Consider the following 26259-nt stretch of genomic DNA (forward strand, 5'->3'; position numbering starts at 1 on the left):
CCAGCTAGATGTGGTCTTCAGTAAACAAGTACACATGCTGACGATGTTAAGAGTTAAAAGCGGAGGTAGATAACAAAAATACCAAACGGTTGCAGGTTGACAGAAGTCGTAACACAGTCAGTCAGTTTTTACAGTGATCTGTGCAATCCAGCCACAAATTCGTGATAATAGGGCTCTGAAATGAGAGAGAAACCTAAGTCACAGCCTTTCTCATGTTAAACTTTTCATTTAAATGTACATGCTATCGAATTCTAACATCTTTGACCTCCAGTGTGTAACAAACCTGAGTCTGGCTCAATGATGGCATGTCTGATGAGGAAGTCCAGAACCACCATGGCACAGTTTGGCTTAAACTCCTCACTGACCAGGAGATCTTTCACCTGAAATCAACAAATGACACAGAGGAGAATGGGGGTAAGATGTGCCACCCCTTAGCTGCCTCAATGCTAAAACACTTTTTTCCTGCATGTCAAAGTATAAGCAAACGCGTATGTCACAGCTATTCTTATATAAAACACATCACACAGCATTCAAACCTAAAATCAATGGGATGCCTTCACCTTCTCGATTGGATAGTAGTAAAACGCTTGCACTTCTCCGTCTCCAATGTGAGGCTGAAAATTGAGAGGCAGCTCTAAATCAAAGACAAACTGACACTCAGGAAATATTCCTTCGTCATCTTCGTAGGTGTAGCTACAGACAAAAGAGACAGAGGAGGCATGAATTGAAGATTGACGTCTTTCAATTTAGCTAAACACAGTAAACAGTTTCCAGGCAGAAATGATGCCTGTGACAAGCATTCATGTCTTTGATCACATTGATGTGTTCTGAGCCTGCATAAATCTTGAATTCTGGTCATCTTCATTTGTGCGCACAGAATATTTCTCTGGAAACCTGCCAGTTGGAAGCTATTTCTGGCATTTCTGCTGTATTAATCAGTCTCTTGCAGGAGAGTTGAGAGAGTTTATATCTACCCTGGTATCTGGGAAAGGTTTTGAATAGAGAAAAACTGTAACATGCATCTTTAATCTTAAAATTCAGCTGTTAGCAATTGCTTTTGCGCTTCGTGATAGGTTGTAAACCATCTTTAATGACCTAACCTGAATAGTGGTATAGAAAAGAAAAGAAAAAAGATTAAGCACCTCACAGTTCCCACGGGACGCGCTTGCTCTGCCAGGCCTGGAGGGATGCAGGCCTCCTCTTCACACTCTTTTACCATGGTATGCCTTACACTACAGCCTGCTGCCAGTCCTCCAGCCGCCTGAGTGATAAATCAAATCCTTTAAAGACCCCATTATATCAAAATGGGAGATTTGTAGTTTTTAGTCAGTGTTTTTTATAGCTCTGAAGTCAGCTTTAAAAGCACACTGTACTCATTTAAAGCAGATATACACAATTTATTACTGTGTATTAATTATTTTATACACTACTGTTCAAAAGTTTGGGATCGGTCTTATTTATTTAAAAAAAAAGAAATTTGATTAAAATACAGTAAAATAGTGAAATATTTTTACAATTCAAAATGAACTGTTTTCTATTTTAATATATTTTAAAATGTAAATGTTACATTTTAAAATATATTAAATATTTTAGTCTTCAGTGTCACATGATCTGACATCATTCAAATATGCTAATTTGGTGCACATGATTTTTATATATTATCATTGTTGAAAACAGTTGTGCTGCTCAACATGTTTGTACAAGCCATGATACATTTTTTTCAGGATTCTCTGATGAATAAAAAGTTCAAAGAACAGCATTTATTTGAAATATAAATCTTTTGTAACATCATAAATCTCTTTACTGTCAGGTTAAATAGTTTAATACTTGCTGAATAAAAGTACAAATCTTACTGACACCAAACTTTTGAACAGAAGTGTATGTTAAAATCGTCAATGTTTTTTATTGTCATATATACAGGGTACATCGTAAGTACAATTAAAGTTTTTACTTTGGGAAATTCCAGCAGGTAAAGACAACAATGCAATGTGCAAAAATTAAAAACAGTGCAAATATAACTTGCATAAACAACAGACTTACAAAACCCCACACAAAGGCTGAATACAATACATAAACGTTTAAAGTGTTGTATGTACATGAATGTATTAAGTATGTAAAAAATAAGTTATGTAATTAAACGGCAGCTGTGCAAATGTAGCATTAACATAATTGGATGAATCCTTGAGGTAGTACTGTACTGAAGTGCAAAGGGTGTTGACGACATGAGATAAATGAGCGTGTAGTGTGAAGGAGTCAGAGATTTAAGTGTTAAAAGTAACAGTATGATTCAACCTACTGTTGACTCAACCTGTGGTGTAAGTTTGGTGTGGCACTTCTTGTAATGAGCTGATTAATTAGTTTATTAATAAATTACCATGTTGTCAAGTCTTCCTGGATATGTCTGTTTGGTCAGAGATCGTCGTGCCAGCCACATATTAAGGTTGCCACTTGAATCCCGAGTGTAGCCATTGACATGGACGCCGTACCGTTTCACCCCAAACAGACCTGTGTTTGACCATTATTTAGAAACAACTATAAGTGTCATTCTCTGTGACAAAGTAGCAGCATAAAATTAATATTTCATTAACATACTTGTAGCTGCTCTCTCCATATACATCAGCGGAGGGTCGCAATACCTGGGCATCACAGCATATTGCTGAAAATAAAATACACTCTGATAATTATGAAAAAACCAGAGGCCTTATTTATAAAACGCATGTATGATCGGATTTGATCCCAAATTCCATGAAGTTCATCCTATATCAAAAGTGAGGAACATATCAGGATTTGCAGGAACTGCTATGAAAATGTCTGTATGTATACGCCAACTTAATGGTATGCGTACAAACTTTTTGTGCTCATATTTACCAGTACTTAAAGCAACCCAATTTTAATAAAGTAAATGATCCAATCCAATTTCATGTTTATTATAGTGCTGTCAAATGATTAATCGCATCCAAAAATAAAAGTTTTTGTTAACATAATATATGTGTGTGTACTGTTTGTTTATTATGTATATAAATACACACACATACAGTATATTTTGAAAATATTTACGTTAATATTTTTATAAATTTATATTATATTTTATATTATATAAAAATATATTTAATATATAAACATAAAATGTTTCTTAAATATATACATGCAGGTATTTGTATTTATATATACATAATAAACACTCATATATTGTGTAAACAAAAACTTTTATTTTGGATGCGATTAATCGCGATTAATCGTTTGACAGCACTAGTTTATTATAATGCAAAGATTAACATTCATTTCAGATAGTTGCTAGGGCAATATTTCTCATTTTCGTTTAGTTTGATTTGTTTACTTGATGTACTTAACTAAAACTGAAATAAAAATGTATAAAAACTATGTAGACATTTATCAAATAAACAAACACTACTACTAAAAAAAAAGACAAAAACACAACAACGACCAAACTTGAACTAAAATTAAATTGAAAATGGAAAAATTAAAAAATATTCAAAATATTAATAAAAACTATAATATCCCAAAATATTCAAAATATGTATAAAAACTGTAATAGTATCTCGGTAACACTTTACAATGAGGTTCATTAGTTAACATTAGTTAACAACATTAGTAAACATGAACTAAGAATGAACAATACTTCTACAGCATTTATTAATCTTAGTTACTGTTAATTTCAGCATTTACTAATGCATTATTAAAACCACAAGTTGTGTTTGTTAACATTAGTTAATGCACTGTGAACGAACATGGATAAGCAATGAACAACTGTATTTTCATTAACTAAAACTAACAAAGATCAATAAATAGTGTAATAAATGCATTGTTCATTGTTTGTTCATGTTAGTTAATACATTAACTAATGTTAACAAATGACACCTTATTGTAAAGTGTTACCAGTATCTCAATTACACTAAAGTAACATTACAATGTATACAGTGGGATGCATTTAGAAAAACATTTTGTGCATATAGACATTTCATAAATTGTTTGTAGGAACATTTTCGAAATTGTCATATATCCACATTTAGGATCATTCTAAGCACATCTTTATAAATGAGGCCCCTAGGTATGAAATCACCAAAGTTTTAAAAATTACCCCGTAGTGAATTATTCTGGGTTTTTTATTTAATACAAATTGATGGCATGATGTGTTGTTTTATATGATTGGGCAAGGGTGGCTTGAAAATCATGTGCAGGGAGCAAATAATCCCCATTAATAAAAAATAAAATAAAATATTGCTCATTATTTTTGACATTGGAAGGAACTGACACATAACTGATCAAGAAGTAAGGATGAAGATGTGCAATTATCTAGCATGTACCAGAGCTGTCTCACCTCATCTCTCCAGCCTATGAGACAGGTGAATGTTGCGTCTCTCCTCAGCTCCTGCAAGACCTCATCCACAGCCACTGATCTGCTCTCAAAAGTGTCAAGACCAGAGCTGAAGGTTATAGTGCTCCCATATGGTCTGAAGACAGCAGGAAAACGACTAAGAATTGATGCTACTTTTGGGGAAATCCATCCAACCTGTTCTCCAGCCATCTCAAAACGTAGACAGCTCTCTAAACTAGAACCTGGTGTAAAAAAAAAAAAATGCATTGATGTTGAGTAAATGAATGCATTTGTATAGGAATTGTACATGTATATTATAGTATTATATTAGTCAATGATAAACAACAAAAATAAAGTAATAACATGTTTTCCTCGAATACAGGTGAGTATACAGAAGTTCAAAATGGTTTTCAAAAAATGTAAGGAAACAAATGTACATTAATTATTATTTACTATATTTACAAATATTATTTTTGAGGTTTTCTTGACTTTTTTAGTCGTTACAAACGACAAAGTTTTTACTCGTTACAAATCTTTTACGTTAATTGATAAACTGAGAACATGTTCATAATAAAAAAAAATTATAATAAAAAATTTAATTTTAATGTATTTTTAAAGATCAAGTAAGCCTTCATTGACCTATGTATGACATATGCATTCCTGCTGGATCACATGCATATGGATTGTTCTGTCATATGATTCTTTTAATATTTCCCCACCTGGTAAATGAAAGTTATTCATTCGACGCAGGAGTTGTAGCATTTTCTCCGACCACGAAGCCATTTTGTCGATTTCACAAGTGTAACAGTTAACTGTCCGTTCAGAAAGCGTGCATTATGATTTTGGGGGGTTTGCGCTTAATTTGCCGTTGACATGCTGTCATACACCCACGGGCTTCATGCTCGCCTCCATTGTTGCAGTTCCTGTTGATGTGAGCGTTGATTGGTTCGCAGGTTCTGCTGATCTGCGCGCTGATTGGTTGAAGCTCTATGACAATAAATTGAAGGGCTATGGCTATGACGAGAGTTGCTCATATGTGTTTCTCCACCAGAGGGCGAATGTAGATCAAAACAAAGGCCACTCAAAATGTTACTGGGCCAAGATACTTTGTAATGAATGGTGAATATTCAGCACTGAATCACAGGGCATGTTAGTCCTCCATATGCAATGCAAAACGTTTACTGATCATTTATATTCTGTGGGTCTTCAGTGATTTAATTTTATGAGCATTATCATATAATCTTTGTGAAACAGCCTTGGCTTGTGTCTTGGCACAGATAGTGAGGTAAAATCGGTTTATAAACCATCCTTTTGTGATTGACAGTTTTAGATGAACATGCTCGTTCGTTTATAAGTCTATAAAAAAGTGACAATTTGGTTAAAACAACCTAATATGAAAGGCAAAGTTAGTCAAGATTACATTGACTGCTCCAGGCTCAAACAAAACCGTGAAATATTAACCACAATTTCCAACAAAATGCTGAATTTAAAAGTAATTTTTTTGTTACTACCAGTGCCAAAAATGTCATTCATTCATTCCTTCATACATGCATACATACACAGTGTTGGGGAAAGTTACTTTTAAAAGTAATGCATTACAATAATGAGTTACTCTCTAAAAAGTAACTAATTGCGTTACCTAGTTGCTTTTTATGGAAATTAATGCTTTACATTACTTTTGTGTTACATTTTCTCAACTGGGCTGGGCTTGCTTGTATGTTTTTAATATTAAAAAAGTTCTATTTTTGGCATATGTAAAAGCCCTTTCACACCAAATGTGAAACGAATAAGCAGGTAAGTTTTTATTCATTTTGAGGAATACTAAATCTGTTTTTGTGCAAGTGAGATGAGTAAATGCATGTTCATATTTAGTCTAGAACTATAGTAACCATTGTATTTACACATTGCACTTACTGCAGATTTTTCTCAACATGGGAACAGTAGAGCTGTTAGTCAATAAATGGGAAAATAAAGTAACTGGTGTTACTTATTTGAAAAAGTAACGCAGATATTATACTGTAAATTGTAGTGCAAAAAAAAGTAATGCATTACTTTACTAGTTACTTGAAAAAAGTAATCTGATTAAGTAACTCAAGTTACTTGTAATGCGTTACCCCCAACACTGTACATACATACAATCAATCAATCCCTGGAATTGATTTAAACACGTTCTACTGTAGACATTTTTTAATGTTAGGTCAAATTTGATAAAAAAAAATAATAATAATAATAAAACTCACTGCACATTTTAAATATCAAGGGCATTTTTTTTTTTTTTTTGCCTCAAGCTGTGTATCATATCCATGCTCATGCATAGATATATTAGATATAGCACTGCATTTGTGTCAGTGAGCAACAGGATTTATCCAAAGCCTGACAAAGAGATCCATTACAGATACAGACAGCGAGAAAGAAGGACAGCAAAAATGTTGGTTATATTGCATCGCTGTAATCTGCACCATAATCTTGGGGTCAGATCTCCCTCTGAGCACTAAAAATATACAGACAGTAATCACTGTTGTCAGAGGACTGAGAAGTATCTAGTGGTAGGCGGCTTTTTAATGAGTCAAGAAAAGCAAACTGTTCCCAAATGCACACAGCTAGAGAAGAGATAAACAGAAGAGATACATTTCTTTGCAGGGGTTGCTTTCTATCATTCTGTCTATCTATCTATCTATCTATCTATCTATCTATCTATCTATCTATCTATCTATCTATCTATCTATCTATCTATCTATCTATCTATCTATCTATCTATCTATCATCTATCTATCTATCTATCTATCTATCTATCTATCTATCTATCTATCTATTCTATCTATCTATCTATCTATCTATCTATCTATCATCTATCTATCTATCTATCTATCTATCTATCTATCTATCTATCTATCTATCTATCTATCTATCTATCTATCTATCTATCTATCTATCTATCTATCTATCTATCTATCTATCTATCTATCTATCTATCTATCTATCTATCTATCTATCTATCTATCTATCTATCTATCTATCTATCTATATCTATCTATCTATCTATCTCTATCTATCTATCTATCTATCTATCTATCTATCTATCTATCGTTCTGTCATTCTATCATCTATTGTTATGTCTTTCGATTGTTCTGTCTATCTATCATTCTGTCATTCTGTCTATCTAGAGTCAGTCATATTCTCTAAACAGTCTGTGCGGTAGATTTATCATGTTCTCGACAAGCTTGGCTCCAGCTGTGTGTGTGGACGGATGGGGAATTCTAGGAAAAAGTAAACACTGATTCTCAAGTTGTCATGAAGAAAATGAACACACTAGACTGTTTGCTGTCTGAGGTTGGCTTACATCAGTTGTATATCAAACCATATTTTTGGAAGCGTCTTCATATACAGTCTCATTCCAAAAGCGGACCACAGATGAAAGATGTTACTAAAACCATTTCTGCGTTATTTGTTTGTGACATTTATATCCTGGTCTAATCTGTTTTTTGGTTGGACTAGCAGGTGTACGAGGTAAACCCGAAGGCAGGAAGATGTGGGTGGCGTGTTTACCTGTTTAAAATGATTGTTTGTCTTCATGAACATTCAGAGTTTTTATTTTTGAATGAAAGACAGGAAGCTCTGGGCATGTCTTGTGGGGGAGTATTACATCAAATTGCTTAATAATTTTCTGTGTGGGAGGCAAAAACAAAGAAAGGCTATAACAAACTGGAGTGTAGGAGATGCAAACAGAATTAAGTAGAACTAAATTACTTATTTGTCCCAGCCTGCTCCAAACACATTTTATATAATCAAAACAAATTTACGCTTGTGTGCTAATGTTGTGTTAGCTGACCACATTTCCTTGCACTGATTAATGTCCATATTCTGAAAAGCCTTTATTCTGATAAAGAGGTTTATATGCTTCACGGTTATTGGAATATTCCTGTATACACTGTAATTTACACAAGAAATTAATGTTAATTTGTGAAATGTTTGCAAAAATATTAAATCTCATTTCAAACATTGTTTCTTCAAAATCAACGTTTTAGCACTTAAAAGTGCAAATGAATATTTTTTTGTGTGTTAAATGGATATTCTGAATAAGATATTCACATGATAAAGAATTATGAAATACAGGCATATGCTATCAGTGTTATTTTGATTTTAGAAATAGTTTGGAATATTTCTTAATTAGGTTATTTCAATCTGTTTACCACATTTATATGACTTGATTGACTGAATTTAGATTAATATACACTACTGTTCAAAAGTTTGAGGTCACTAAGATTTTTTTAATACTTGAATTCCTTTTTAAGAATTTAATTTAAAATACTTAAATTAATACGTATTCAGCAAGCATATAGGAAAATGTGGCAGTAAATATTTCTATTTCAAATAAATGTTGTTCTTTTGAACTTTCTATTTATCAAAGATCATTTTTTTCAGGTTTTTAAATGTTAAGCAGCACAACTGTTTTCAACATTGAAAATAATAAGAAATGTTTACTGAGAACCAAATCAGCATATTAGAATGATTTCTGAAGGATATTTACAGTCATATGAAGAGTTTATTTGCAAAAACAGATAACTCCGCTTTTTAAAATCATGTTTCTTATGTTATCATATTTTTATTGTGTTTTATTGTGTTAGTTAGCTGTATTTTTTAGTAATTTTTAACCTAATCAAAATAACCCGAATGCAGTTTGATGAAAAAAAACACGATTTTTGAAAATTGTTAAAAACCGAGTTCTCTGTTTTTGCAAATAAACTCTTCATATGTTTTCAGAATATTACAGTTTTTATGAACTTTTCCCCCAATCGTTTCAGGATAGTTTTTATGTAAACGATTATACTTGCAATTTTTGCCTAGCTTGACCGACCCAAACCATATTCAGGGATCCAGAATATGAAGACCTGAGAGTTGACTCTTGTGATTCGGGCCAAAAGCAACAACCTATTGTAGCCTAGAATCATGGCAAAACATTTTCCAACAAATTTAAACGTGCTGCATTGAGATCATTTCAGTTTTGTCAATAATAAAACTACTCGGATAGAAAATGGAATAAATTCTCTGTAATTTTATTTAATGAAGTGGTTGTCATAGCAACAGTGCTAATATGCAATGAAATGGCCACACTGGACAGAAAGAGGCCGCATGGTCAAGCAAGGTTGCAAATGGCAATGGAACTTGAAGAATTTCTCAGGACTGTGGTGCCGTTGGCTCTTGGACAAACAAAGCTACCTTTCATATCAACAGGCTCCCTACAGACTAATGTTTTCTCTGCTCTTCCATCAAACGTGCACTAGCAGTGAAGCACAAACAATAATGAGTGTTTTAAGAGAGACTTCAAGCTATGTTTTATTCATCAATACATAAATCTGTAATCCCACACACATCCGTTGCATCCATTGACGTCAGAACATTAAATCGTGTAAAAGATAAGATTTTTTTCCCCTTGAGGAAGCTCTAATAGTTTGTTTTTCTCTCAGGAGCGATGGGCGTATGTTAAGAGGGAAAGGAGAGGCGGTTGGTGGGTCTTCAGGGCAAGTGAAAGAGGCGCTTTGTTGAAGCTGTTTTGATTTTATTTTTTCCCTCTCGCTCCCCTGCTTCCGTTCCATTCCTTCCTCCTCACTCTCTGCTCTCACCTTTGCATTTCTTTTTCTTTTTTTCCCTCGGAGGGATGGGTGATGGGTTGAACATGATTTCCAGAGGCAGAATATAACTGGCCTTTCAGACGGTGCAGCCCTCAGAGTCACTGAGGCAGCTGTCTCTGGCAGATTGTACCTGAACTGACTCCAGCATACATTAACAATGTACAAGCCTTTAGCTTTGTGTCTGTGTCTGTGTTTAGCGCTTTTGGCAGCTGAGGGAAAGCGAGAAAAGGGAAGAAGAGAGAGAGAGAGGAGCTCCAGACGATTCTTATCCACTGAGGATGCACCTGAGTATGATAACCCTTTCCTTCCAGGTGAGCAATGCTTATAGCATTTTTTATGTGAGCCAAAAAATAATAAGAGAAGAAGGTATGGTTTTCTGATATTGTGATTTTATATTTATATTTATTGTGCATTTGTCAAAAAAATAAGTTGTTGTTTTAAAAAAAGTGGTTATTTAAGCATAAAATGGACAAAAATAGTAATATATTTGATATATATATATATATGTACATGTTATTATTTAAAATTCATTGTGCAGTTTTATTTATTGAAAATTAGTGGTTGCACTGAATTGAAGATGAAAGGGATGTACAATATTTGGATAATACAAATATTTGGACAAAAGTCATACTTAAACATGTATGAATGTCTTTGCATTACATAACAACATCAAACCAAGTAGCATTCATTTGACAGAACACAAACACATTTCAAGCAAAACAATTTACAAAAAGAAGGAAACTGATATCATACACTAAAAATAAATTGAATTAAAAAAAAAAATGTATTATTATTTTTAAATTAAATGTTATTATATTATATTATATTATAGTCACTTATCTTATGCAGTGTCATTCTTGTGTTTTAAGTGTGGATTAAGTGTCCAACTACTTGTTGGAGTCACTGTGTGCTGAATTCTGAAATTTTGCCTGTGTGGATGCATGCCAGGGCGTAGCAGCCAGTGCTTGGTGAATGGGATTTCTCTGTTTGAGGGGGCTGTGTGGTCTCCAGAACCTTGCAGTGTGTGCCAGTGTAAAGATGGAGCCGCGAGCTGTCGAACCATCCCCTGCCCGGCCAGAGGTTTGGGAACCACCATCTCACCAAAAGAACAGCATTTAAATGAGAAATATTTGAAATAGAAATATTCTGTAGCATTATAAATATCTTTTCTGCCACTTTCAAACTATTTAATGTGTTCTTGCTAAATAAAAATATAAATTTAATCTTACTGCCCCCGAACTTTTGAACAGTAGGCCTAGTGCATGTTCCATTCTTGCTTTTTGATTGTTCTTTTGCGGTTTACTTTAAAATAGTAATTGGATTAGCGATTTGTAGTAAGAGCTAAAAAGACCGATGGGCATCCCTGTGGTGATGCAGGCTGGGAATTATGTAAAACATTGGCTCTTAGTGTGGTGCAATGCAGTGCTGGGAAACGTGCCATCAGGGAGTGGGTTGCTTGGTGGTGGGTACTGATTTTCTGTTTGCCACACCATGTCTAGCTTCACCCACCCTGAAGTCTGTGGCCAGTAAGCCCAGTCTAACATCTGTGGGGAAAACAAGCTCAAAAAACAGACTGGCAGGAAATGGAAAACCACCTGTGGGGACGGAGGTTCTGGAGGTGAAACCAAAGAAGAACAAGATGGTGATCACCCCAGCAAAACAAGTATGTAGATGTGCATGAGAAAATGTAGTATACTTCTTATACTTCTTATACTTCATACTGATTTTTCCCTTATTATTGTACTTCTTTTCTTTTAGATGTGTATTTTGCCAGTCAGTCTTCCGTTGTTGCCAGATGAAAAGTATCCAAAGCCACTCTACACTCTTAAAGGGATAGTTCACCCCAGAAATGAAAATTCTGTCATTAATTACTTTTTACCCTCATGTTGTTCCAAACCCGTAAGATCTTCATTCATCTTCGGAACACAAATTGCATTATGGTACTCTCGTGAATGTGCATCAAAGACTGACACGGAAGAGAAGAAATTGTTGAATAAAGTCGTTATTTTTGTTTTCTTTGCGCACAAAAAGTATTCTCATAGCTTCATAAAATTGCGGTTGAACCACTGATGTCACATGGACTATTTTAACGATGTCCTTGCTACCTTTCTGGACCTTGAATGTGGTAGTTGCATTGCTGTCTATGGAGGGTCAGAAAGCTCTTGGATTTCATCAAAAATATCTTAATTTGTGTTCCCGAAAATGAACGAAGGTCTTACGGATTTAGAATGACATGAGGGTGAGTAATTAATGACAGAATTTTCATTTTTGGGTGAACTACCCCTTTAATGGTGTTTTCACAGCAAAGTCATAGAAGAACCGTTTTGGTAACCTTTCAGTGCACATTTCTTAAAAGAACTATTTTTTCTCGGTGTGAAGAACATTTTATAATCTAAAGAACTTTTTGTGCAAAGGAAAGATTCTGTGGATGTTAACGGTTCCTCATGGAACCATTGATGCCAATAAAGAACCTTTATTTAAAACCAGCAAACCAGACCAACTAAGAATAGAAACCACTTTAGGCTAGTTTTAAGCAGATTTTACCTTTTTGTTGTTAAACGCTTACGTTTTCTATTCAGCCACCGTCAAATGTCCCTAAGAAGCAAGTGAAGAAAAACCAGGAGGTGATTGTGAGTCTGGATCCTGGAAAACCACCTAAGACCCCTGTAATACCCACAGGACCTCGGTTTATGAGACCAATCCATTTTGATCATGATGACCATGATGATGACGACTATCTAGAGGACGACAGTGACAGTGATGATGATGACGATGATAACCGCAGCATTCCGGTGTTCAGATCTGCTGTTCGCCCTGTAGCAATCGAAAGACGAGTAATACCACCCACATTCAAACCGGCCATACCACGAGCACAACCAGCCTTTGCTCTTCCTACAAGAAAATCTGTGATCCTGCCCACTGGAAGGCCACTGCCAGCCCCCAGTGGGCGACCGGTGGATCGAGGTGTTGGCCATCCATTCATCAGCACCTCTGTTCATATGGAGTCTCTCCCAGCAGGCTGCCTGCTTTCAGAGTCTCTTATTGCTTGTGGAAACACTCGCCTTACCCAAATGCCCATCATCAAAGATGCAGGTGTCAGGAGTCTGTTTCTAGCAGGTGAGGTGAGAGCAGTTCACCTTGCTCATGAGGACTAATTATACACTGTGAAAATCATTTCCATAGTTTTTTGTCTCTTTTTAAAATAAAAATATCTGAACATCCTTACAATAAGTTCAGAAAAATAATTGTGTAAGATAATACATGTATATATATATTTTTTTTTTATATTTTTTTTTATTTTATAGAACATGACTTGAATTAAGTGTATTTTCTTACCTCATTGGCGTTTTTCTCCCCATTTAGGCTAAACCTAATTCTTTATATACTATATATACACTGCCATTCAGAAGTTTTGTGTGTGTACTATTTTTTTTAAAGAAATGACTAAATTCAGCAAGTATGCATTAAATTGATCAAAAGTGATAGTATTTTAAATAAATTGTTCTTTTGAACTTTATATTCATCAAAGACTCCTGATCACATTTGGAAATATATTAAAATAGTTATTGTAAATTGTAAAAAAATATTTCACAATATTAAGGTTTTTTTTACTGTATTTTTGATCAAATAAATGCACTCTTGATGACCATAAGAGACCTATTTCAAAACTTTAAACATCTTACCAAACTCAAACTTTGCAACAATAGTGTATGTATATATATATATATATATATATATATTCAATATTTGTCACATTTTGAGATATGAATTCTCAATTGTGAGATGTCAATGTTACTTTTTCCTCTGAGATGAAAAAATACTTTTTGTACAAACCTCACAAATTTTTGTTAAACTAAAATAATACTTTTGTATCTTTTAAGAGGGGGTTTAGAGCGGTCTGTGTTATTAGAGTTTGACAGATGTTTTTGCATGTTTTTACTGTAACATAATCTGGCAGTGTCCTATTGTTTGATGATTTTCTGTATGTGCTAGAGCTGGCACTGAAATGTGAGAAGTGTAAACAGAGCTTACCATGATCCAGAAAAAGGTGAAAAATTACTCTTGACTTGGTATTTTGCAGATAACAAAATCAGCAAGATCCCATGGCATGCCCTGGCAGGTCTTCCCAACCTGGAGTGGCTTGACCTCAGCAAGAACAAGCTGGACGATTTCTCTTTGGGACCGGATGTGTTTCGGGTGAGATAAAGTCAAAGAAACCTTATTATATTCACAAGCATACTGACACGTAACTCGCACTGTTTGTTTTCGCATTCCATTTGGAATCACATAACAATCGTTGTGATATTTCTTTGGACTTTAATAATGGTCAGATTAAAGTAGATCTGCAAAATTGGAGACTGCTTTTCTGATCTGTTACAATGGTGAGTTACCATGCCTTATGGTGCGGCACAGTGCAAGCTTGATATTTAGCAAGTAGCTGACGTGTTTTCGCAAGATGTCACATCTGACATCACCGAGACAATTCTCACCAGGATGCTGCAGTGAACATGAGAATTTTCAGTCAATAGATATTACCCCCTAAAAAGAAACACAATCATTTTTTACCTTTTTCTCACCCGTGTGTCATATCTACTGGGCGCCAAGCACAGATATTACATGTGACACATATATGACACAGAGCAGAATAGTGTTTTTTTTCACATGTTCACTGTACCTCAGTGTTTACCTGTGCTCAGTAGCATGATCAAGAAACGTCTGTTCTTCATGCCAGATGAACTCTGAATATCTGTGTTGTGTAACTTCTGCTTCTGTGACTTGCAGCAAGCTTTGAAATATTTCCAGTCTGGCTTTGACAGTGTCATGAGTATCTTCTCGGCCTGTTGCAGAACTTGACAAAGCTCAGGAGGCTGAACCTTGATGGAAACAACTTCACTAAAGTGCCGGCTCTCCCTCCCTCGCTGGTGGAGCTGAAGATCAACGATAATAAACTCAGTGGTCTCACTCCCTACAGCTTTCAGGGTAAACACAAAACCACAGTGTCCGTATGAACTCAGTATTCAACACTCTGGTCCGGTAAAAGATCTGTTTTTCATGTTAGGGTTTTAATCTGGGCATTTTTAAAATGACTTAGCATAAATGACATATTTTGTGTAATCTAATGTTATTTTTTCTCAGGTCTGTCTCAGCTGCTGACACTGGAGTTAGAGGATAATTATTTCCACGATGGAAATGTCTCTCCTCTGGCCTTCAAGCCTCTCAGGAGGCTGATTTACCTCAGGCTAGATGACAATAAGTTCAGGGCTATTCCCTCTGGTCTGCCCGTTTCAGTACAGGTCAGTTACATCTTTTTTGTCTCAAAACGCCAAAATTGCAGTACATATACATACTATATACTCTGTCTAAAACGTTCACTAGATTTTAGTTTGGTGACATTGCCAAGTGTATTGGGGTGTTTATACAGTGCAGTAGATAATGGATTGTTGTTGATTTGTAACTTCATCAGGAGCTACACCTGTCTGACAACAAGATAGAAGTGGTCCATTCAGGGATCCTCAACAAGACCACAAACCTGAGAGTCCTGACCCTCAGCCATAACCGCATCCGAGAGGACCGCATTCATCCAAGAGCATGGATACACTTGCTGTGAGTTCAGATCTCAGTTCTCTGCCTTTCTCTGCTGTTAGGTGCCATCTTGTGGATAAGTTCTGTAATTATATGGTGAATTAAGAGATAGAGCAGTTGTATGAACACTAGGGTCGCTGTGATTTTGCCAAGTAAGACATGTTCCTGGATCAACATTACTGTACAAAAAATATAGTCTTAACCCAATCCCTACCCCTAAACCTAACTCTACTCATAATTTATTCCTAAAATTAGAGGGAAGTGATAGCTGATTAACAAGGGTGTAGAAGCACCTAACTGTGATCATAAGCCTAAAACTGACATTTCCTGAAAAGTTATCCCTCAATTCTGATTGATTGATTGATTGATTGATTGGAATGTTGTTCCAGGATCAACAAGGATGTTGATCCAGGAACATGTTGTACTTGGTGAAATCACGTTCACCATGAAGACTAATAATTTGAAAACTACAAATTATATATGTATAATTGTTTATTTACTTTTATTTTTTTATATATATATATATATCTTTTTTTTCACAAAAATTGGTTACCAAAATTAGACCCTTGCTCTAAATTTTACTAAAAGCTAGTGGTGTCACTGTGAACAAATAATACATTAACTTTTGGAAATGTATTTGTCATAAAATTATATGTAGTTACATAGTATAAAAATTTATTTTTGTATATATATATTTCAAAACTATCTTAATCTTCAAAAATGTCTTTATTCACAGAAAACTGGAGTATTTGGACCTTTCTCACAATAAGCTGGTTCACGTTCCCTCTTTCCTGCCGGTTGGTCTGCGGCAGCTCATCTTGCATCACAACCAAATTGAGCGTATCCCTGGCTATGTGTTCGGCCACCTGCGACCTGGTCTGGACTCCCTGCAGCTGTCGTACAACCGTCTGCGTGAAGACGGGATAAATGAAGTGTCCTTCCTGGGCCTGTACAACTCACTGACTGAACTTCTGTTGGACCACAACCAGCTCAGATCAATTCCACGAGGCATTCTACAGTTAAAGAACCTGCAGCACCTGAGACTGAACCACAACTACATCAGGTTAGTGAGTCTGTCTGTCTATCTGTCTGTCTGTCGGTTTGTCTGTTTTAACCTGATCTTCTCGTTGTAGCTACATCACTATGAACTCGTTGTGTGACACTACTGCTCGTGAGGACTCCCTGCTGTTGTCTGTTCACCTGGAGTACAACCTGATTGATCGCCGCCTCATTCCACCAACAGCCTTCTCCTGCATCAAAACCTACCAGAGCGTCCTTCTGCGGCCCCAGAGATATGAAGAGCACTATGAATGAAAGTGTTTTTTGGGGCTGTAGTTCACAGTGCATCTCAATTCAATGCTTAATTCAGAGTTTTAAGTGAAATGAAGATAAAGATGCAGCTCCCTTTTCACACCAGAGGCCTTTTATTTTGTGTAAGCTGTGTTTTAGTTGTGTTCTGATCGTCTCTTCTCTGTCTCATAGGGGTCACACATGCACATGCATTTTTTCTGCTTTACTGCAACTAAAAACTACTGCTGACATTTGTTGTTTGACATTAGCATTGGCTGTGTTTGTGCTTTGAAGGGGGTTTTGCACAGATTTACATGGTGCTAAATGTGCATCTTTCCTGTTGCAGTTGGCATTATATTTTGTGTATGTCTGTTGTTGTTGTTGTTATTGTTGTTGTTGTTACCATATCTAATGTCTGTCTTGGTTTGTTTTATACCTGTATGTCTACAATTTACAATCTAAAGCAGACTTGTATGTGCAAGGATTTCTTTCTTTTTTCAAAGTATGCAAAAGGTTTTTAATAGATCAGCTTTATACATTATTTATTTTTTGATTAAACTGCAATGCATCACATTTTTTTTTTTTTTATATATCGTGTTAACAATTTTCAGTAGCAAAGGCTTTGACTTTTATATTCAGTTTTGTGAAATTGTGTGTTGTCTGTGCTTTTGTATTCTCATTGTCACAAACTACAATAAAGTTGAGAGGTGACAATTAATCTGGTGTCAAATAGACTTATTTTTCAGCATTTTTATCATTAATATTATAAGCGCATGTCTGATGGAAATGATGCACTGGTGTCCTGATGTTCAAGGAGTTGATTATTCAGTGTATGTTCTGCGCTCGATGCTTCTGATTCTCTCATTGGTCCACTGGGGGGCGTCAGTAAACGTAAATCCTAAATCAATTATATAAAATAATTGTTACGCATTGTATTTAATAAAATATATATTTATATCAAAAGTCACATTTACATTCAATACTGAGCTCTCACTTTTTTTTATAACCAAGGCAAAGAAAAAAAAAAAAAATTGACAAATGTTTACTTTGTCCAACGATTTTCAATTTATTTTAATGTATTGACAGCCCTACTTTCTTTGGCTTCTTTACATTGGTGGAGAAAAATAAACTAACAGGTCATTTTCTGACTGGAAGTTTTTTGTCTTGCTAGTTTGATATTGCTTTGTTCTAGCAAATGCAGACAGCAGCCAGTGCTGAGTTGCATGTTCATCATTCTGTATTATGACACTGTAGACTAGCACATTGGGCAGTGGCACTCTCTGCTTGCTCTATTTCTGTCCAGAGAAACTCTCTTAAAGTGGTAACTCACTACCACAAGTGCTTCTTTTTCTACTTCACAGCAGGCCTCTGTCCCAGATTTATTTTCTTTGGGCCGTCCCTACATTGATTCTCTGTTGATGTATATATTTCTGTGACTGCTCTTCATTTCCAGGGCGTGGGCCATATCCTAAACCATGAAGAAAAACTTCCTTATATTAAAAGAGCATATCCCTAAGTAACATCAGTCTTAGTGGGAAAACCTGGAAGTCTGTGATAACATGTATTCATTGAGGCTCGTAGAATGTCATACAGACACTTCTGTAAATATATTGTGCATCTCTCTCTCTCTCTCTCTCTCTCTCTCTCTCTCTCCTCTCTGCCTGTCTGTCTGTCTGTGTGTGTGTGTGCGTGTGTGTGTGTCTGTCTGTCTGTCTATCGATCTATCTATCTATCTATCTATCTATCTATCTATCTATCTATCTATCTATCTATCTATCTATCTATCTATCTATCTATCTATCTATCTATCTATCTATCATCTATCTATTTCTCTGTCTGTCTGTCTACTTTGTCCGTCTGTTTGTGCCATTTCACAAAAACATGCAACATACATAAAAGTGTGGATATGGATGAATACTTCATGTTCCATTAATAATATGTAACCTGGATGTTCAATAAAGGAAGATTTTAAACTTAAATATCTTAAAAAGTATAACAATAACTGTGTTAACCATAGTATTTTGGTGGAATTACCGGCCCACACATTCACACTGTCTCTCTCTCTCTCTCTCTCTCTCTCTATCACTCTCTCTCTCTCTTTCTCTCTTCACCCAAAAAGAAAGAGAAAAAACGGTGGGAGGGAAAGACAACTTAAGTGGGAATGTCTCAAATACACATTTTTCCCCCTCTTTTTGCAAGCTGTCCTGTGTTTTGAATTGCAGGTACTGTTCAGTGCTTTGTGACCGCTGGCAGCCAAGGACCTAACAGACAGTCATCCAAAACAATGATCAAACTATAAATCAGTTTGCCATCAGAAACCTTAAAAAGAAGAAATAATCTGCAAATATATCTCACACATCAGGTAAGATGCTTTAATACTCTTATTTATCTTTCTGACCTGTTCCCCAGTTTTGTGCACCTGATGAGTTTCCATGGCAACTTAATTCATCTGTTTCCGTTGCAACCAGTTCAGTTCTTTGAAAAGCTTACAAAGCTTATTTGAGCTCATAAAAAAGACTACTACTTAAATTAGTTTTAAAATCCTTTAGAAATGTTGTTCTAGTTTTGTGCGTCACTCAGTCATCCACGTCACCTCTGTAATCTTGACAACATTCAGTAATGTAGTCTTTAATTAGCCCATCTCATCTCTTTAATATAAGATATAATTCAGCTTTGCTTGAACATTTGGCATCATTTGGATATTATACATCTTTAAAGAAAAATCTTAACCTTATTTTTTAAAAGAAAAAAAAAGACTCATCTGCATCAAGCTCATATATATATAAGTGGGTGCAAACTATTTTAGACTGAGGCAAAGACTTTTATAAGCTGAAAAACCATTTCATTTATTAGTACTCTTATTATACTATTAGTAGAATTGTTCTGGCAGTGGTAAAATCAGGCTGTGCATGTCATCATTTTGTGTGCTTTTAAATGAGGTCTGTCAGTTTATTAACATTATTGTCATATTTTAAGAGGATATGATTTTGGTACATTCGGTGCCTGTATTTCGGTGCATGAATCAGGGTGGCTCTCCAAAAACAATCTGTTAAACTTGCCAGTAATGTGGTTATTCTGCCATTCTGTGGTAAAGGGTGTGGGAGTGAATTTAAAGAGAGAGAAAGAGCTCAGAGGCAGTTCAAAACCACACGCACAACACGTGGCACAGAAAAAGACCTAGTTACTGCAGATCTGGATGGTCACAGAATCTAATAAATGTGGATCAGTGGGTCTGCACATGAATGATCTATTTTAGTATTTTTAATATCATCTATTTAATCTATTTTAGTAGCATTTATGCGACTGTAGTATTTATTCATATTTTGAATTGGCTTTTATTATTATATTTTCTGTTTTTGTCATTTTCTTATGTGCATTTGTCATTTTTATTATATTTTGTCTTAATACTTAAATTGTTATTTTTATTTGTAAAATTGTATTAATTAAATAGTTTTAAGTTTAGTTAAGTACTAGATCTCTACTGAACTGGACAATAACAACACTGGATCTAAAGTCTTAATAGAAGAAAAAAAATTACACATGAATATCTCAACTTTTCCTCATAGACAATAGTGAGATTAAAAGTAGAACAAATGGAGATTTGCTTGAATTTCAAAAATACACTAAAATTTTTCATGTCTCTCCTCCAAAAAAAAATTCAGAATTTAATAAACTCTACTCAGATTTGCCAAAATGCCAAAGTCTGAAAATCTCCTAAATTATCTGAGCTATGTAATCCACACATATTTTATAGCTTTATACTCTTACTGTATGCCAACAATTTCCTCATTTATTTCCATTTTTATATCTCCTAAGGAATTTTAGACTAAACATCTGAGACTGTTGATACTTAAATGAAACAAAACTATGAAAGGGCAATTAAATTTTCCTCTAGGATGGAACTGCTATTGGTTATTAGAGAGTCAAGTCATATCTATAATTTATTTACATGAATTATGTACATCCTTCACATGTTTCTTCTGTGGAGACATATGATCAAATGCACCAAAAGGATAATAATAGCTAGATATTTTTGCACTCGGTTTTCATCTCCTACTGACGTTGCATCAGTATAGTTTCAGCTGTAATTCATCTAGACAAAAGACACAAAAATACACTCAAATACACCCATTCTGGGAGAAAAAAACCGACTGTAAATATAGCATGAAGACAGGTTACGAAAATACACATTTACACACTTTGATGCATCTGACCCAAACAATTCCTTTCCTGTCTCAGGTTTTAGTTTTAGTAACAATGAGATATTTTCCCTATTGTCGATGTGGAGAGCAGATTGGTTTATTGTGACTGTCAGTGAGGCGGTTGCATATTCAAAGCTTAATGAGACCACAGAATTATGGATTTTACCAGAATCAGCTTTTGGATGCAAAGTAGCATTTATGGTTTTTATAAAAGTGTGGAAAACAATTGTACTGCCATATTCTGAAAGTTTACTTCCACTGTGTTTCTCTCTTTTTCGCAGATTAAAATCGTAGCAGCCATGTTGTCGGTCTATGTGGCTTTTCTGTTTCTCTGCACTGCCCACCTGCCACTAGACTCTTCCGCCCTTCCCTTCGAGCAGAAAGGATTCTGGGACTTTGGCAAGGACATTGATGTGAAAGAGCTGATGATGATGATGAAGGACCAGGAAGAGGGGTCAGCTGTGGATCCATACCAACCGGAACATCCCACATGTCCATTTGGCTGTCGGTGCGACCTCAGAGTCGTACAGTGCTCGGATTTAGGTGGGCTTAAGATGATATGTGTTTGCAATGGTGTCTTGGTATAGACAGACGAGATAATGACTGTTTAGTCTTAGAGGTTTGGCTTCTAGACCCAAATTTTATACTGGACAACACAGTGCCAAAACTGTTTACTGCACATATGTAAAAAATTGTCCTTAAAACTAAACTTTGAAAAATACCATGAATTGCATAGCCCTAAAAATAGGAAAAACAAATATTAATATGGCATGCACAGGATGAATATGAAAACTAAAAATACTACGGGCTGCTTGAAAGTTTTTTTTAAATTTTTTTTTGGTGTACTAAATATAGTATAGCTATTTATTTTTATTTTAAAGCAATTTTATTTATATTTATTATTATTTTTTTTAAATTTAATACAGTTTTTCATTATCCGAACAAACTTGTGACCCATTTTTGGGCTGCAACTCACCATTTGGTAACTACTGGTGTAAAGAGTGAAGTTACACTGGTTTGTGATTAAGATGGTTTGAGTTAAAGGATATCCCGTTTATATCACCCATCTTATCCCAAAATTACTAGCCTGTGACATCAAGGAAAGATCAAAGACCTGCCAATCTTAGGCTATTTCATTTTTAAATAGTGGTATGAATGAGTGTGGTATGAAACACAATGATTTGAATATGAGTTATGAGTTATATATATATATATATAACAAAATCAAATGTAAATCAAAGATGTGGCTGAAAGTAGGGAAAGTGAGCAGGAAATTTTGGCTGAAAGCTAAACAGAAATGTCAGGTTTTAACATCCACATCAAAGGCCTGAATGAGATCAGGATCAAATTTAGCTTGAGAACGGATACCAATTCAGACACACCGCTAATCTGGCCCATCCACATCAGACAGCACATGTGGTGTGTGGTCGGTCACCTGAGAAGACAGACACTCTGGTTATTCTACTCGGTACAGCAAACGTGCCATAAACTATGATGTCGGTCACCAGGAATGATGGATTTAAAAGCAAATGGACAATTTCTGTGACTGCCAGGTACCACCCAAGCACAGCTGCCCTCTTTTCTATCTCTCTTTTATGAAGTTCATATAATACAGCTATTTTCCTCTTTTTTCTCTCTCTCCACGTTGTAATGTGCTACGTGGAGCCATGGTCATCTGGCTCCATCTTAATTATATGGGAAGCTTAGAGGGGAATGCTAGCACACAACAACAGAGCACAGCAAACACACAGTCCCAAAGCCCAGAGAATTACCAAACATTTCCGAAATTATAGCCCGATGAAAAGTTTACAAGTGAACTCAAAGACTCTGAAGTAGATCCTGAAGAAACTGTTTCTTAAATGAACTGCCTTCCTACTGTCTAAAGGCCTCATAATGCTTTTACTTTATTTTAATTTTTTGGTTAGACGGATATAGCGTCTATTATTAAGGCTCTCTGGAATACTTGATTCTGATTGGCCAGTCAGGCAGCGGATGGATATTTTCTCATATTTGCCATCGCCCATTTATGGCAACGCTGTATAAGTGTTTTAACTGTTTAATCCTAGGATGTGTGTGCTGTCTTTGCAAACTGGAAATAAGAGTGTGCTTTCTTTTACAGTCACATGACGATAACTGACGATACCTGAGACCCGCGTTACTTTCATGTCTACCACACCGTGCACTCATGCTTTCGTTACTTACACAACTGGCGCCATCTGTCGTTACATTAATGTAAATTCAAATCAAAATCGAATTGTTTCTTGCTATTTTTTTATTTTAATTTTATTATTGTATTGCTGTAATATCTGGTCACCATTTATAGCTTTTAAAATTAGCATGTACCTGTATGCCATTTTAATTTCATAATATGACAAGTAAAGTTTTAACAAGAAAATAATTAGGGCAGGACTTTTCCATTTTATCCATTTTATCCAATATGGCCGTTGCATACAAGAAGGTAGACAAGTGCTGGAAAATAAGAGGGTTTGGTGATGCCAGCTGAAAAGGGAAGTCATTTCAGAGCCAAAAAAAGTTACAATATTTTAATTAAAAATGAAAAAAATATATATTATATTATATATATATATTTTGTTATGAACAAACTTTTTTTTTCTTTGGAATGCACCAATAAATCTTAAAATACAAGACCATAAAGTGTATTAATAAAGTAAATTGAGTAATTTTCATTTCATGTTGAGTTTCCATTACCCTGGAAAATGAATTATCACAGCAACAATGAAGCCTCAACATTTGATCCACAATATTGATTTTTTTTCTTCTTCCATATCTCATTTCTACCAATGTATCTGTTCTTGTTTGTTTCCCCAACAGGTTTAGGTTACGTGCCATATGATATTCCTAAAGACACACTGCTGTTGGACCTGCAGAGCAACAGGATCACAGAGATCAGGGAGGGAGACTTTAAAGGAATGACCAACCTCTATGTGAGACCGAACATATCTTAATTTCATAATTTGTATCACGATCGCATTTGCTCTCTTTTTGTGAATGAATTTAGAAATGCAATATTTAGCTTAATGTTAATAAAAGTTTGTACAGCATTCCCTCATAGTCATTGTCCTATTTCAGGCCCTGGTGTTAAGATATAACCAGATCTCCAAAGTTCATCCCAAGGCATTCCTTCCTTTGAAGCGTTTGCAGAAGTTATACATCTCACACAACCTTCTGACTTCCATCCCCAAAAACCTGCCTCCATCCCTTGTAGAGCTGCGTATCCATGACAATCACATCAAGAAGGTGCCGGCATATAGCTTCTCAGGCCTCCACAACATGCATGTCATTGGTAAGACTGTGTGTATGATTCATGATGTCTAACAGACCTTTGTCAGGTTTATGACATATTGAATTCATCGTGGATGAGGGATGGAGTTATTACAATACACTGTACCACGTTATTTTCACAACTCACAACCTTCATAACTGTTTTATGGAGTTTTTGTCTACCAAAAGTTTTTTTTTTTTTTTTTCAAAAGACATTTTGTCCACTGAACAATAGTACAATCCATTGAACACAATATGTACTTCTGTCCCTCACAGCCTCATTTTCATTCCTTTCAAAAATTAAATATGACACTACCCTGACTAAGGTCTATAGTTACTTGCTGAGGTTATAGTCCTGTAATGTTGCTTTCTGACAATATTCACTGATAAAATTGGCTATATAAATAAAACCAAAGACTTGATTTGTGCCTCAAATATGGTTAATATTGCAGAAATGGGTCGTAATCCGCTTCAGAACAGTGGCTTCGAACCTGGAGCATTTATGGGCGTTAAACTGAACTACTTGCGCATTTCTGAAGCCAAGCTCACTGGAATTCCCAAAGGTAATGAGAATAATGGTCGAAATTGAATATAAATTTAATTGACTTGATTTACTGCCAATCTCTTTGGCATTTTTTTCATATTTTTAATTAGTAACACAGAATAGGGGTATACTTGTGTTACAGAGTACAAAATTCTTTTCTACATGAAATGTGACCCATTCTTTTCTAAACACAATGCAACTCATTCTGTTCCATATGGAATGCATCTCATTCTTATCAGACCTTCCCAGTAGTCTCAATGAGCTTCATTTGGACAGTAATCAGATTCAGGCCATTGAGATGGTGGATCTCAGCCAGTACACCCAGCTGCAGAGGTAAACCCTACACATGATTAATACATGTAAACAGACTGTATTTCTTTCTAAAGTGATATTAAATGAAACATTTCCCTTCAGTTGAACTTCTTACAAGGATTTATGATATAAAGTTTGCTTTGGGTGTCCTCTAGTGGCTAAAACCCATCTCTCTCTCTCTCTCTCTCTCTGTGTTTAGGTTGGGACTCGGCAGTAACCAGATTCGCCACATTGAGCACGGTGCTTTATCTTACCTCACCGACCTGAGAGAGCTGCACCTTGACAACAACCGTCTGTCCAGTGTGCCCAGCGGACTGCCTCATTTGAAGTATCTGCAGGTGTGCTTGTGTACATGATTCTACTAATTCTAGTTCATTCATACTAAATAAACTAAACCACACTTTCATTACAGGTTGTCTACCTCCATTCAAACAACATCACTAATGTTGGAGTGGATGACTTCTGCCCTACGGGTTTCGGAGTGAAGAGGGTGTTCTACAATGGTATCAGCCTCTTTGACAACCCAATCAGGTATTGGGAGGTGCAGCCTGCTACGTTCCGCTGTGTCAGTGACCAAATGGCTGTACAGTTTGGCAACCACAAGAAATAAAATAAAAATGCACAAAACCAATCCAGGAGGAGAACAAGAGGAAAACGCCCATAATTTGTGTAAATCAAGATATTTGAGTGAAGAAGATAAATAAACATTTTCATGGAGGCATAATTAAGAAGAAACATGGACTCCATTTAAACCGAAGTCAAAGTCCGGTCTATTTAAAACTGAATATTGATGTGTGTAATTCCCTGCTGACATTAATGAATATATACTCCACAAAATGCCTTTTTGTTTAATTTAGTTGACATACAGCATTGATGATTCCTTGAGATGTCTATCAACAGCTTCATTTGCTTAGTTTTCATGGGTTGCATCTTTAAATAATGAGATAAATTCACAGTTTGTCATTCTGGACGGCTGATTGTCACTCATTCATCATGGTAATACTGTAATAAAGTGGATTGTGTTGTGAATGTTTATCATGCCAACATTAAAGGTGACAGGCTATTTATTTCTAACTTTAA

General features: G+C 35.4%; 3 protein-coding genes across 3 annotated transcripts; 2 read left to right on the top strand and 1 right to left on the bottom strand.

The window, feature by feature from the left end:
• Positions 1-38: 38 nt before the first annotated feature.
• Positions 39-5271, bottom strand: tpk2 (thiamin pyrophosphokinase 2). The gene is made up of 8 exons (XM_058784452.1): positions 5056-5271; positions 4340-4578; positions 2593-2656; positions 2375-2505; positions 1143-1261; positions 561-693; positions 284-380; positions 39-175 (listed from the first exon to the last, which is right to left on the bottom strand). The coding sequence occupies exons 1-8, from the start codon at positions 5117-5119 to the stop codon at positions 129-131; spliced, it is 894 nt and encodes a 297-aa protein (XP_058640435.1). The 5' UTR covers positions 5120-5271; the 3' UTR covers positions 39-128.
• A 4666-nt stretch (positions 5272-9937) lies between these two features.
• si:dkey-6n6.1 (uncharacterized protein LOC100170811 homolog) lies at positions 9938-17533 on the top strand. The gene is made up of 10 exons (XM_058784960.1): positions 9938-10277; positions 10915-11046; positions 11466-11629; positions 12546-13083; positions 14048-14163; positions 14814-14946; positions 15103-15260; positions 15431-15570; positions 16286-16612; positions 16683-17533. Exons 1-10 carry the CDS (start codon positions 10124-10126, stop codon positions 16861-16863), a joined length of 2043 nt encoding a protein of 680 aa, XP_058640943.1. The 5' UTR covers positions 9938-10123; the 3' UTR covers positions 16864-17533.
• Positions 17534-19082: 1549 nt separating this feature from the next.
• Positions 19083-26187, top strand: bgna (biglycan a). Its single transcript, XM_058784962.1, has 8 exons — positions 19083-19201; positions 21323-21584; positions 23874-23986; positions 24132-24345; positions 24776-24886; positions 25107-25200; positions 25379-25517; positions 25592-26187. The coding sequence occupies exons 2-8, from the start codon at positions 21341-21343 to the stop codon at positions 25787-25789; spliced, it is 1113 nt and encodes a 370-aa protein (XP_058640945.1). The 5' UTR covers positions 19083-19201; positions 21323-21340; the 3' UTR covers positions 25790-26187.
• Positions 26188-26259: the final 72 nt, after the last annotated feature.

Source organism: Onychostoma macrolepis, chromosome 08 (assembly GCF_012432095.1).
Source record: "Onychostoma macrolepis isolate SWU-2019 chromosome 08, ASM1243209v1, whole genome shotgun sequence".
NCBI classification, from domain to species: Eukaryota; Metazoa; Chordata; class Actinopteri; order Cypriniformes; family Cyprinidae; genus Onychostoma; species Onychostoma macrolepis.